General features: G+C 38.8%; 1 protein-coding gene across 14 annotated transcripts in view; it reads right to left on the bottom strand.

The window, feature by feature from the left end:
- SLC35A3 (solute carrier family 35 member A3) overlaps positions 1-13,886 on the bottom strand; it is a 59,553-nt gene that overhangs the window by 16,267 nt on the left and 29,400 nt on the right. For all 14 annotated transcript variants that reach the window (XR_012417295.1, XR_012417294.1, XR_010588557.2 and 11 more), the window contains 2 exons: positions 8,260-8,382; positions 3,640-3,808 (listed from right to left, as the gene is read on the bottom strand). Coding sequence is in view for 11 of the 14 variants with exons in the window: in XM_065549091.2 (XP_065405163.1) it covers positions 3,640-3,808; positions 8,260-8,382 (292 nt within the window). In the remaining 3 variants the exon portion in view is untranslated. The remainder of the gene's footprint in view (positions 1-3,639; positions 3,809-8,259; positions 8,383-13,886) is intronic.

Below are 13,886 nucleotides of genomic sequence, written 5' to 3' on the forward strand. Positions count from 1 at the left end.
GAGACTCCCGGAAGCATTGCTAGGCTATAAATAAAGAAATTCATGCTGACAGGGACCGCTTTTTATGGGTAGCCTTTGAAATATATGCAGTTAAAGAGTGCAAGGGTAAAGCAATTTTTAAAAATGAAGTCATAACTAATCAAAGTATTCCACAATAGAAAGGAAGTGAAAAGGATGTGAAATGCTCTAAAATTCCATTTAAGTCAGCTCTATCCTTTTAATGTCTAATTTCAAACATGAAATTAATGCTGGCATATAATTGCCAAAACACATCTGATGGTATTTTATATGATGGTATTATATATATAAAATATGTACGTGTGTATATATATACACACACACGTAAAAAATACCATCAGAAGAGTTTTATATATAATATATATAATATGTATATTTTGAGATAGGATTTTACTCTCTCACTCAGCAGGCTGGAGTGCAGAGGCACAATCACAACTCACTGCAGCCTTGACTTCTTGGACTCACGCGATCCTCCCACCTCAGCCTCCCAAGTAGCTTGGACCACGGGCACATGCTACCACACCTGGCTAATTTTTGTGTTTTTTTTTTGTTATTGTTTTCTGTACAGAGTTTTGTAGTGTTGCTCGGGCTGGTCTCCAATTCCTAAGCTCAAACAATCCACCTTCCTCAGCCTCTCAAAGTGCTGGGATTACAGGCGTGAGCCACCGCATCCAGCCTTACACATATATATATTTTTTTTAAGAAACAGGGTCTCACTATGTTGCTCAGATCTCAAACTCCTGGTTCTCAAGCAATCCTCCCATCTCAGCCTCCCAAGTATCTGGGATTAGAAGCACAAGCCACCACATCCAGTAAAGTTTTTTAATTTATGAAAGTAAGACTTCGTAATTACCAAAAAAGTATACATTATAGAAGGATACATACATGTCATACATGTCAGCATGAACAGGTCTACTGCATTCTAACAGTTGCATAATATTCCTTTGTATGGATTATAATAGCAAATATGTATGTATCAGCATGTAACAGGAATTATTCTAAGTGCTTCCTGTATGTTAACTGATATACAACACTATGAGGTAGATGTCTATTTTATAGATGAAGAAACTAAAGCATAAAGAGGTTACATAACTTGCCCAAGCTCACACTACTGGTGCTCACACTACTTATCTTTGTGCTCTTATAGGATAGATCCTTATCCAGACTTGGAATTCTTACATTACAGCCTACACATATTTAAAATTTTAGCAAATATACCAAATATTCGCAAATTGAAATCCAACATGGTTATATCAATCTATACTCCTAGGAACAATAGGTAATAGAGTTCCTGCTTCTCTATTCTCTAGCTAAAATTGGATCTTATCATGTTAATCTTTGACAATTTGATGTTTGAAAAATGCTATTACATTGTTTTAATTTGTTCTTATAATTCTGAATTGTAATAAGCAATTATTTAAGTATCTTTTCAAAAACGTTAAGCCTGTTACCATTTTTTTTCTATGAGCATTAGAGCTTATGAGGTCACCAAATAATAAGAAATCCATGAAGCACATTAGAACCATGAATTCTGATATGTCTTCCATTTTTATCTTACAATTCAAGAAAAGTTTAGGCAAATCACACAAACCTTGATTATTTCTTTTTCTCTGATATTGTATTTTATATAAATAGTTGACATTTATTAGTGCTTACTATACGTAAGATACTTTATTCTTGACTCACTGTAACCTCTGCCTCCCAGGTTCAAGCGATTGTCCTGCCTCAGCCTCCAGAGTAGCTGGGATTACAGGTGCCCACCACCATGCCTGGCTAATTTTTGTATTTTTAGTAGAAATGGGGTCTCATCATGTTAGCCAGGCTGGTCTTGAACTCCTGACCTCAAGTGATCCGCCAGCCTCAGCCTTCCAAAGTGCTGGGATTACAGGTGTGAGCCACCACACCTGGCCTAGACACTTTATTCTAAACACTTCACATATAGTAATTTCATTTAATCCTCATAGTAATATATGAGATAGGTAGTAAAATTTAGAACATTTTGCAGATGAGGAAAGCGAAGCAGAGAAAGAAGTAACTTCCCTAAGGTCACATAGGTGGTAAGTGATGAAACCAGGATTTGAGTGGTCTGATTTCAAAAGTAAGTATTCTTAACCCCTCTGCTATAGACACATTATTTCTGAAAGATTGAATTAAACTGCTTAATGCTTTTCATGCCTGTGAGCTTACTTTCTCTAGACAAACGAAAGAAGCTAATAAAATTTTGCTTTAAAAATATTTACCTTGAATGTTCTTATGAAAAAAAAAAAGACACATTTCTACAAATTTTGCAGAGAAACTTAAAGAAATCCTATGTGATTAAAATGAAGGTGCAATATGTTATTACATTACTTGAAAACAGGTGGAAGGATGAACTGTAATAAAATTTGGAAGATTTGACATAAAATATAGGCCATTAGGAGTACAGACAATTTAGGGCCTAGAGGGGCCTGTATGACTGCTGATCAAGATAGACATGGTGCAACAGAGCCACACTACCTGAATTCAAATACTGAGTGCATTACTTACCAGTAATGTGAGCTTGGGCAAGTTATTTAACCTCTCTGCACTTTAGTTTCCTCATGTATAAAATGGTATATGGACAGAAAAAAAAAAATAGTGGTTTCAAAGGTAAACCTCAAAGTCACAAGGACAAAAGCTTAAAATAGAATGTGTTGATTTTCAGATGAGCTGCTTTTCACATGGGCAGTTCTATATGACATCACCCAAAATGAATGTATGCCAGGAATACTAAATGCTGGAATCTTCGTAGGGGGATTTAAATATTACAATACTAAAAGAAGTTTAAATATTTGTTCAAAGGCTTCAATATAAGAGGTTTTTTTCTTTTAAACTATTTACCTTCAGTTAGAAAAATGCTGCAGTATTTAAGAGCTAAAACATAACATTTTAAAATAAAACAGCACATAAGATTTTAAAACAGAGGCCAGGCACGGTGGCTCATGCCTATAGTCCCAGTGCGCTTTGGGACTATAGCGCTTTTGGGTGGATCACCTGAGGTCAGGAGTTCAAGACCAGCCTGGCCAACATGGTAAAACTCTGTCTCTACTAAAAATACAAAAATTAGCTAGGCGTGGTGGTGGGCACCTGTAGTCCCAGCTACTCTGGAGGCGGAGGCAAGAAAATCACTTGAACCCGAGCAGTGAGCTCAGATCGTGCCATTGCACTCCAGCCTGGGCAAAAAGAGCGACATCCCATCTCAAAAAAAAAAAAAAAAAAAAGATCTTAAAACAGAGACAAAAAAATCATCATTTCAAACTTCCTTAATTATCTTAATCATCCTTTCCAGGAATAAAATATGTAAGTATTTGCAAAACCTTCTGGGAAAGAAGTGGCAACCAAGGATAAAGTTACTAAGGCTCTAAATAGTGAAGACAGATATGGGCTATGTATACCTTTATGTCACAGATCTAAGTTTTTCATATTCTTAAATAAAAGGTGTTCATTTAAACTAAAATGTTTTAAAAGACAAGAACATTGCCAGATATTTGGATCAATAGCAGATTTTATGCAAGGCTCATTTACTTAAAGATGTATAGACATCTTTAAATATAACAATATAACCACTTTTAAAAATAATATGAGAAAACATTTAAAACTTACCAAGCTGAATATTCCTTATCCAAACTGATTGTTTTGTTTCTTTTAAGATTTTCTCAAAGTAAACCCCAGCAAAGCCACTTGAAAAACATGCTGTGAGAACTGCCATGAGTCCTACAAACTGAGAACCAGCTGACAGTTCCTTAGAGTCAAGCTGAGAATCTGAGGGCCACTAAATAAGAAGAAAAGTAAAATTGCAGTTTAATTCCTATAACATTTTACATAAACATATTGAGAGCCCACTCTTAGACCATAACTTAAAAATGCAACCAATATCATTTTTGGGATTGCAAAGGAGAGCTTTAAACATAAAACCTTACAATCATTTGATTTTTTTCCTCACAGTGATAATATATTACTATTACAACTTATAATTTCAAAAAGTACCTTAGAAATAATAAATATTTTACATTTCATCTCTTACAGAGACCAATGTTACCCTGAGATAATTCCTTAAAGTTTAATTTATTAAAAAGCACCATCTCAAATATAGGTAGAAGAAAGGAGGAGAATCTCACATCCCCATCTGCTGTATCAGCAAAAATAGAGATCAGCTGAAAAGTGGTGTGCTAAATCAAGCATAATAAAGGGAAGCTGTTGGGAGGTGAACCCCAAACACTGTCAGGAAAAGATAGTCCATCAGACAGTGAAGGAAAACTCTGAGTACAAGACACTGGAAAATGAAATGTGTTGGAAGGGACTCCAGGATCATTGCACCAGGGATGGTACCCCCTGGCTTAGATGTTACCCTTAATCTAATCAATTGATATCCTATAACTACTGTTAAATTTTCTTTTGCATCTATTTCTTCCCTCCTCAGTTTGATCTTCTATTAGTTGGACTTCTTTTTTTGAGACATGGTCTCACTCTGTCACCCCAACTGGAGTGCAGTGCATGATAACAGCTCACTGCAGCCTCAACCTCCCTGGGCTCAGGTGATCCACCTTACCTTCCCCAGTAGCTGGGACTACAGCTGCACACAACCACACTCAGTTAATTTCTGTATTTTTTGTAGAGACAGGGTTTTGCCATGTTGCCCAGGATGGTCTCAAACTCCTGGGCTCAAGCAATCTGCCTGCCTTGGCCTCCCAAAGTGCGAGGATTGTGGGTGTGTGTGAGCCACCACATCCAACCTAGCTGGACTTCTTAAAGCCATTTTTCCTTCTGAAACTGTACTTTTCATAGCTACCAAAGACTTTTCAATCAATATGTTAACTAATTTTTAATAATAAAATTGTTCATTCTCTATTCAGCTTGCCTTCACCACAGAATTAACACTACTGACTACTCATTCCTTACCTCTTGAAATGACCTGCTCTTTTCCGTGTTCTCTTCTCTAATCTTTATATTTATTCTAGTCAACAGACCCTTTCGATGATGGAAATGTTCTGTATCTTCACCCTCAATAGGGTCATCACTATCTTTAAGTGGCTACTGAGAACTTGAAATGTGGGTAGTGTGACCAAGGAACTGAAATTTTTATTTAATTTTAACTAATTAAATTTAAATAGCTACATATAGCTTGTGGCTACCCTATTGGACAGTGTAGTTCTACAGCATATTTATAGGAATCCCCTCTACCCTGGAGAGCTGATTCACAGAAGCACTGGCATCTCTTCTGAGCTCAAGTCCAAAATTTTCAGTTGCTGCTATCCAGAAACTTCTCAAAGCCAATGTGACTAAAATGTACCCATCCCTCTTCAAAGCAAACATACCTTTTGATACCTTTGTATCTATTAAAAATGCCACTATTCAAACTTAAGTTTCTTGATCTCCTTGCTCTCCATTCTCTATGATATTTATTAGTCTAACACTCATACTGATTCTTCCCTTGGAACAACTCTTACATCACTGCTGTGGGACATTCCAATCCCATTAACCTGACAGTTTAGGTCATTGTCATGCTTTCTAATTCCTCTCCATTCCTTCAGTCTTTCTTCCCACCAATCTACCCTGCATGCCTATAGGAGTTCTCTGATATGCCTCTCTCCCTTCCAACTCTCCAGTGAGGCCTTACAGCCAAAAGCAGTCAAGCCTAAGCTCCTGGCTCAATACTGAAGACCACATATAATCTAGGACCAATCTGTATTTTGTAATTTCATCTCTCACCATATCTTTGTCAATTATTTGTTCCAATCAAAGAAGACTATTATCACTCCTTAACTTATCTTGTGCTTATCCACAGATCAACATCTGTATTTTTTTTTTAACATACCTTTTATGTAATACTTTTTCTGCTGTTTCCAACCTACTAAAACACAAATAGTGAAAAGATTTGGTTCTGGCTCTGCCACTACTAGATTGGGATCATAAGCAATTTCATTAACCTCTCTGAGTCTCAATAACTCCTTTGTAAGTTGGGAAGAATAACATATCTACCTTAAACAGTTGGGTATAACATGAGATTATAAAGGATAACCACCAAGTGGGGCACCTGGCACATAAGTACTCAGTATGCAAATTTCATTATAATTATTACCTTTCAACACCTAATTTAACTCCAATATCATCCTTGAAGATTTCCCAGGAGTCATCTGTACTTACAGGCTATAAAATCAGTTGACAACTAATCATGTAAAAACAAATATCATTTGTTTTTCCTGATCTTAAACTGTGTTTTGAGTCTTGCTAATTAAGCACTATGAATGGAAGGAGCAGTGAAACACAGCTGCTGCCTTCTAGGAATTTAAGTTGTAGGGGTAAACAGACATACAAATGAGCAATTACCTATAATATAAGTACTTCGGAAAAGATATGTACAAAGTACTATGGTGGTAGAGAAGAAGGCATAAATGTTATGCCTGTGATGTTATGCCTCAGCTGAGTCTTAAAGGTAGGAGTTAGCCAGGCAAAGAAAGGGGAGAAGGCATTGTAGGCACAAGAGAAAGAATGGATAAATGCTCAGCTGTGCAAAATAGCCCCTACAAGCAGCTCAGTTGTAGCAATTCAGAGTGTGAAGTATGCAGCAGCAGAAATGAGTCTGGAACTGTAGGTACATTTCAGAAGGTTCAATGTGTCACACTAATCACTCTGAGCTTTATCCTATAGGTCTGTGTTCCTGAAGCTTCAGTTATTTGCCTATCATTTTCATGGTTTTGTCAAACTCATGTTCCACCTGAACTATTAATAACTTTCTAATTTAAAATACCTTACTGTTTGAAACAATGCCTACTTTAGCTTACCCTAAGCAATATTTATGAAAATATGAATTTGATACGCCACTTACACTTTTGTAATACTCATTTAAAATAAATATTAAAAATATTAGCCTGGGCACATTGGCTCATGCCTGTAATCCCAGCACGTTAGGAGGCCGAGGCGGGTGGATCACGAGGTCAGGAGTTCGAGACCAGCCTGGCCAACATAGTGAAGGCCCATCTCTACTAAAAAACACAAAAAATTAGCCAGGTGTGGTGGCAGGCACCTGTAATCCCAGCTACTTGGAAGGCCGAGGCAGGAGAATCGCTTGAACCCGGGAGGTGGAGGTTGCATTGAGCTGAGATTGTACCACTGCCTTCCAACCTAGGACAAAGCAAGACTCCATCTCAAAAAAAAAAATTAAAAATTTATTCACGATATGAACACCACACTTCAGGGAAAGTGATGACATGAACTGAGGAATTATCAGGATATAAGTATTAATAAAACCTTCCATCAGAACAAGTATCACTGAGGACTAAAAATAATCATCATCATAATAAATAATAAGATCAAGTACGGTGGCTCACATCTAACACTTTGGAAGGCCGAGGCAGAATGATCACTTCAGCCCAGAAGTTTGAGACTAGCCTGGGAAACATAGTGAGACCCCGTCTCTATATAAATTTTCTTTTTTTTTTTTTTGAGACGGAGTCTCGCTGTGTCACCCAGGCTGGAGTGCAGTGGCTGGATCTCGGCTCACTACAAGCTCCGCCTCCCGGGTTCACACCATTCTCCTGCCTCAGCCTCCCGAGTAGCTGGGACTACAGGCGCCGGCCACCTCGCCCGGCTAGTTTTTTGTATTTTTCAGTAGAGACGGGGTTTCACCGTGTTAGCCAGGATGGTCTCGATCTCCTGACCTCGTGATCCACCCGCCTCATAAATTTTTTAAAAATTAAAAAAAAAAATTAAAATTAACACCTCCCCAGAATAGATGAAATCTCCAAAAATAAAAGTATACCTTAGAAGAAATAACAAACCTGCAAGCAACCCCAGTATTTAAAGGGAGTCTCACAGAAGAGATCCCTATGAAGAAAACCAACAAGGAATCATTAGAAAGATAAAAGAACCAGGAAAAAATGGTATCGTGAAGCTGATAGAAAATAAAAAGGGAGTGGCTAATAATCTCAAATGCTACAGATATCCAGCAAAAATCAACTGCATTTCTTTAAAATGCAGTGTCTTGTTTCCCTAATTAGAATGTTCATTTCTGTAGGTAATATAATTTTATTTTGATTAATTCCTCTGTATTACTTACACTCCCAATGTAGTATGTCACACAAAGGAAGCCCTCAAAACATATGTTAGTTGTGGTGAATAACATTTGCTGGTTTCAACAAGCAATAGAACCATATTCTCTACACAAAATAAATAAGGGTTTGAAACCACGATAAAGATAAAAAAATACTTATCTTGAATAGTTACCTGCACAAAAGCAACTCCTGTCATCAAAATTACTAGGGACAGCCACTGGTATACACCCAATTTTTTACTAAGCATAGACACAGAAAATAATGCTGTTGTAAGAATTTTCAACTGATATGTGACCTGAAAAAGAAAACAGTAATAGTATTAATGTTTGCTTGTTTGTTTGTTCCTTAAGAGTACTATTAGAAATGTATTTTAAGGACTATGGCAGCATGCCTGGTGGTTGCACCTGGCTGGGAACTGGGATCTAAAGCTTCAGTTAATGCCAGTCTCAGGAATCTGTACTATGTACCAGAGAGCTTTGGACACTTTAGGCAATAATGCAAAATGAATTAAACTTTCTTATTGTAAATTCGGTTGCAACAGGCAAGCAAAGACAAAATTATCTCCACAGCCACTGCCACTCTTGCAGGTACACAATCATGTAATCTAGGAGCCTGGGTATCAACCTGCCCCACCTGCTACAGACAGCACCTGTGCAGACCACCCAGGGGCCTGAGGACAAGCCTGCCCCACCCACCACTGCTTGCATAGGCCTCCAGGGACTTGAAAATGAGCCTGCTCTGTTTACTGCCCATGCATGCCTCCTGGGGGCTAGCGACTGACCTGAACAACCTGTTGCTACCACTGCTGGCACCCACCCACGCACACAAACTGGGGACCTGAACAATGGATTGCCTAGCCCTATGCTTTCACCACTGGCACTCATGTACACCACTTGGGGACCCAAGATTGGCCTACTGTTGCTCCTGCTACTGCCAATGCCACACATGCCACTCAAGAACTGGAAGACCCACCCACCTGCCCAGCCCACTGCTGCCTCCAGCAGCACTAAAACAAGCTGCTGGGAGGCCCAAGGCCCAGCCACCTGAACCTACCACTGCTAGTATCTGCATACACCTCCTGGGGACCCAAGAACCAGCATACCTGGTCCATCACTGCCACCACTGGAGCCTGCCTGGCATCCCCACCCCCAGCAAAGCCTTGCCACAGTCCCCACTAACAACTTCAGTTGAAGCCACTGAGGAACCAGACAGACCCCACTGACATTGATTATAGCCAAAGAAATCATATAGAGACTACATATTATTGCACACACCCAGGATCAAAGCCAAAGCACCCTACCCGACCAATGTTATGCATGTATCTGTAGGTAAATGTCTTTCCCTATGAAAGCTATCCACAAAACTGGAAGAAGGTACTGTTATACCAGATGCAAAGGTATCAATGTAAAGACACAAGAAACATGAGAAAGCAAGGAAATACGACACCTCCAAAGGGACACAATAATTCTCCAGTAACACATCCCAATGAAAAGAAAATATGAAAGGTCTGAAAAGAATTCAACATAATGATATCTAGAAAGTTTAGTGAGATACAAGAGAACATAAGCGGACAATATAAACAAAATAGGAGAACAATTCATCATCTAAATGAGGTATTCAACAAAGAGATATCATAAAAAAGAACTAAACAAAAATCACAGAACTAAAGAATTCAATAAATGAAATAAAAAATCCAATCAAGAGCTTCAGTGTTAGACTAGATGAAACAGAATAAAGAATTTCATAAGCCAGTCACATAAAAAAAAGAGAAAAAAGAATGAAAAAGCCTAACTAGAGTCAACCCAAAAAGATCTTCACCGAAGTACATTATAGTCAAACTATCAAAAGTCAAAAGACAAAGAGAGAATCCTAAAAACAGCAAGAGACAAGCATCAAGTTACATATAAGGGAATCTCCATCAGTCTTAACAGCAGATTTTTTAAGACAAACATTATAGGCCAGGAGAGAATTAGATGATATATTCAAAATGCTGAAAGAAAAAAACACTGCCCGATAAAAATACCATACACAGTGAAACTATTGTTAAAAAAATGAATGCAAGCTGGGCCCAGACTGGTCCTGAACTCCTGAGCTGAAGTGATACACCCACCTCTGCCTCCCAAAGTGCTAGGATTACAGGCGAAAGCCACTGCACCTGACCAAAAGGTGAATTTTTAAAGGCTTTTGTTTTAAATGGAAACCAACAAAGACAAGGAGAATAAGAGAAGAGACAAAACATAAAATTTTGAAAGCTAGAAATCATTTGGATGAGTGGTAAATAAGTTAGAAGACCAAGAAAACTGAATACTAAACTGACAATGAAAAAACTGAAAACCAGTTGGGCACAGTGGCTCACGCCTGTAATCCCAGCACTCTGGGGGCCGAGGTGGGTGGATCACTTGAGGTCAGGAGTTCAAGACCAGTCTGGCCAACATCATGAAACCCGGTCTCTACTAAAAATACAAAAATTAGCAGGGCATGGTGGTGTGCACCTGTAATCTCAGTTACTCAGGAGGCTGAGGCAGGAGAATTGCTTGAACCTGGGAGGCAGAGGTTGTAGTGAGCCGAGATCATACCACTGCACTCCAGCCTGGGCAACCGAACATCAAAAAAAAAAAAAAAAAAAGGATGCAAAGCCAGGCATGGTAGAGTGTGACTGAGGTCTAGCTACCTGGAAGGATGAGGCAGGAGGACAAGTTGAGCCCAGGAGTTTGATACTGCAGTGCACCATAATTGTGCCTGTGAACAGCCACTGCATTCCAGCCTGGGAAGCACAGCAAGACATCTCTCTTTTAGAAAATAAAAAATAAATATAAATAAATTTTTTAAAATTAAAAAACAGGTAAATAAATTTTAAAAAATAAAATGAAAGATAAAGTCTTTCCTAGATAAGGAAAAACTGAGGAAATTAATCACCACTAAACCAGCCATATAAGAAATGCTGGCCAGGTGCTGTGGCTCATGCCTGTAATCCCAGCACTTTGAGAGGCCAAGGTGGGAGGATCACCAGGTCAGGAGATCGAGACCATCCTGGCTAACACGGTGAAACCCGTCTCTACTAAAAATACAAATAATTAGCCGGGCGTGGTGGCGGGCGCCTGTAGTCCCAGCTACTCCCGAGGCTGAGGCAGAAGAATGGGGTGAACCTGGAGGAGGAGCTTGCAGTGAGCCAAGATCGTGTCACTGCACTCCAGCCTGGGCGACAGAGCGAGACTCTGTCTCAAAAAAAAAAAAGAAAAAAGAAAAGAAAAAAGAAAAAGAAATGCCTAGACCAGGTGCCTGTAATCCCAACACTTCGGGAGGCCGACGCAGGCAGATCTCTTAAGCTCAGAAGTTTGAGACCAGACTGGGAAACATGACAAAACCTCGTCTCTAAAAAAATACGGAAGTTAGCCGGGCATGGTGGTGTGTACCGGTAATCCCAGCTACTTGGGAGGCTGAGGGAAGATGGCTTTAGCCTGGGAAGCAGAAGTTGCAGTGAGCCGAGACTGTGCCCCTGCACTCTAGCTTGGGTGATAGAGCCAGATCTTGTCTCAAAAATAAACAAAGAAAGTGCTTACAGGAGTCCTGCACTTCAAGGTCAGTATCTACCATGATAAAAACACATGAAAGTATAAAACTCACTGGAAAACCAGATACACAAATGACAAAGAGAAAGGAGTCAAACATTAACACTACAGAAAACCAACCAGAAAACAACTGACAAAATGACAGGAATAATTTCCATGTATCAATAATAACTGTGAATGTAAATAAATTTCCCACATAAAAGATATGGACTGGCAAAATGGACTTAAAAAACCGTAAGTTAACTACACACTACCTACAAGAAATGCAGTTCACCTGTAAAGACAAACATAAACTGAAAATAAAGGGGTAGAGAGATATTCCCTGCAAACAGAAACAAAAAATGAGCAGAAATAGCTATACCTATGTAAAATAGACTTTAGGTCAAAAACGGTAGAAACAGACAAAGAGGTAATTATATAATGATAAAGGGATCAATTCAACAAGACTGTAGAGCAATTCTAAATATATATACACCCAACACTGCAGCACCTAGATATATTAAGCAAATATTGGTAGCTCTAAAGAGAGAGATAGACTCCAATACAGTAACAACTGGGGACTTCACAACCCCACTCTCAGTATTGCACAGACATCATCTAGAAAGAAAATCAACAACAAAAATGTTAGAGCATTTAAACTACACTTTATACCTAACGGAACTCCCAGATATTCACAAAACACTTCATCTAACAGTTGCAGAATGCACATGCTTCTCATCAGCACATGCAGCATTCTCCAGAATAGAATATATATTAGGCCACAAGTCTCAACAAATTTTTTAAAGTTGAAGTCATATCAAGTATCTTTTCAGATCAAAACAGAAAATTTTCTTTTTTTCCTTTTCTTTTTTTTTTTTCAGATGAAGTTTCAATCTTGTTGCCCACGCCGTTGAGTGCAATGGCATGATCTCAGCTCATGGCAAGCTCCACCTCCTGGGTTCAAGCAATTCTCCTACCTCAGCCTCCTGAGTAGCTGGGATTACAGGTACCCGCCACCATGCCTGGCTAATTTTTGTATTTTTAGTAGAGACAGCGTTTTACCATGTTGGCCAGGCTGGTCTCAAACTCCTGACCTCAGGTGATCCACTCGCCTTGGCCTCCTGATGTGCTGGGATTACAGGCATGAGCCACTGTGCCCAGTCTAGAAAAATTTCTTAAAAACAAATATAAATTGGAACACAACATACCAAAACCTATGAGATACAGTAAAAGCAGTGACAAAAGGGAAGTTTACAGCAATAAATGCCTATGTCAACAAATTAGAAAGATTCACATAAACAACCTAATGTACCTCGAGAAGCTAGAAAAGCAAGAATAAACCAAACCCAAAACTAAAAGAAGGAAAGAAAGAATAAAGATGGGCAGGCCAGGCACGGTGGCTCATAGCTATAATCCCAGCACCTTGGGAGGCCAGGCGGATCACTTGAGGCCAGAAGTTCAAGACCAACCTGGGCAACATAATAAGACCCTGTCTCTACCAAAAAAAAAAAAAAAATTAACCAGGCATGGTAGCACACACCTATATTCTCAGCTATTCAGGAGGCTGAGGTGGGAGGATTTCTTGAGCCCAGGAGGTTGAGGCTGCAGTAAGCTAAGACTGCGCCATGGCACTCCAGTGTGGGCAACAAAGTGAGACTGTCTCAAACAAACAACAACAACAAAAGATCAGGCAGAACTAAATGAAATAGAGACTAAAAAATACGAAGGATGAAATAAAAGAAAAATTGGTTTCGTGAAAAAATAAGTAAAATCAATAAACTACAAACTAACCAAGAAAAAAAGAGGGAAGACCTAAATAAAATTATAAACAAAAAAGGAGACAGTACAGACGATACCACAGAAATACAAATGATCATTAGAGACTATTATGAACAACTACATACTAGCAAACTGAAAAATCTACAAGACATGGATCGATTCCGAGACTGATACAACCTACCAAGATTGAACAAAGAAGAAATTAAAAACCTAAACAGACCAATAACAAGTAACAAGATTCAATCAGCACTTAAAAAGCCTCCCAGAAAAGGAAAGTCCAGGACTGGACAACTCCACTTCTGAATTCTACTGACCTTATAAAGAAGAACTAACACCAATTCTCCTCAAAGTATTCCAAAAAAATCAAATGAAGGGAATTCTTCCTAACTCATCCTGTGAGGCCAGCATTACCCTGATACCACAACCAGACAAGCACGCAACAAAAAAGAAAACTACAGTTAAATATTCCTGA

The sequence above is a fragment of the Macaca fascicularis genome, chromosome 1 (genome assembly GCF_037993035.2).
Source record: "Macaca fascicularis isolate 582-1 chromosome 1, T2T-MFA8v1.1".
Lineage (NCBI taxonomy): Eukaryota > Metazoa > Chordata > Mammalia > Primates > Cercopithecidae > Macaca > Macaca fascicularis.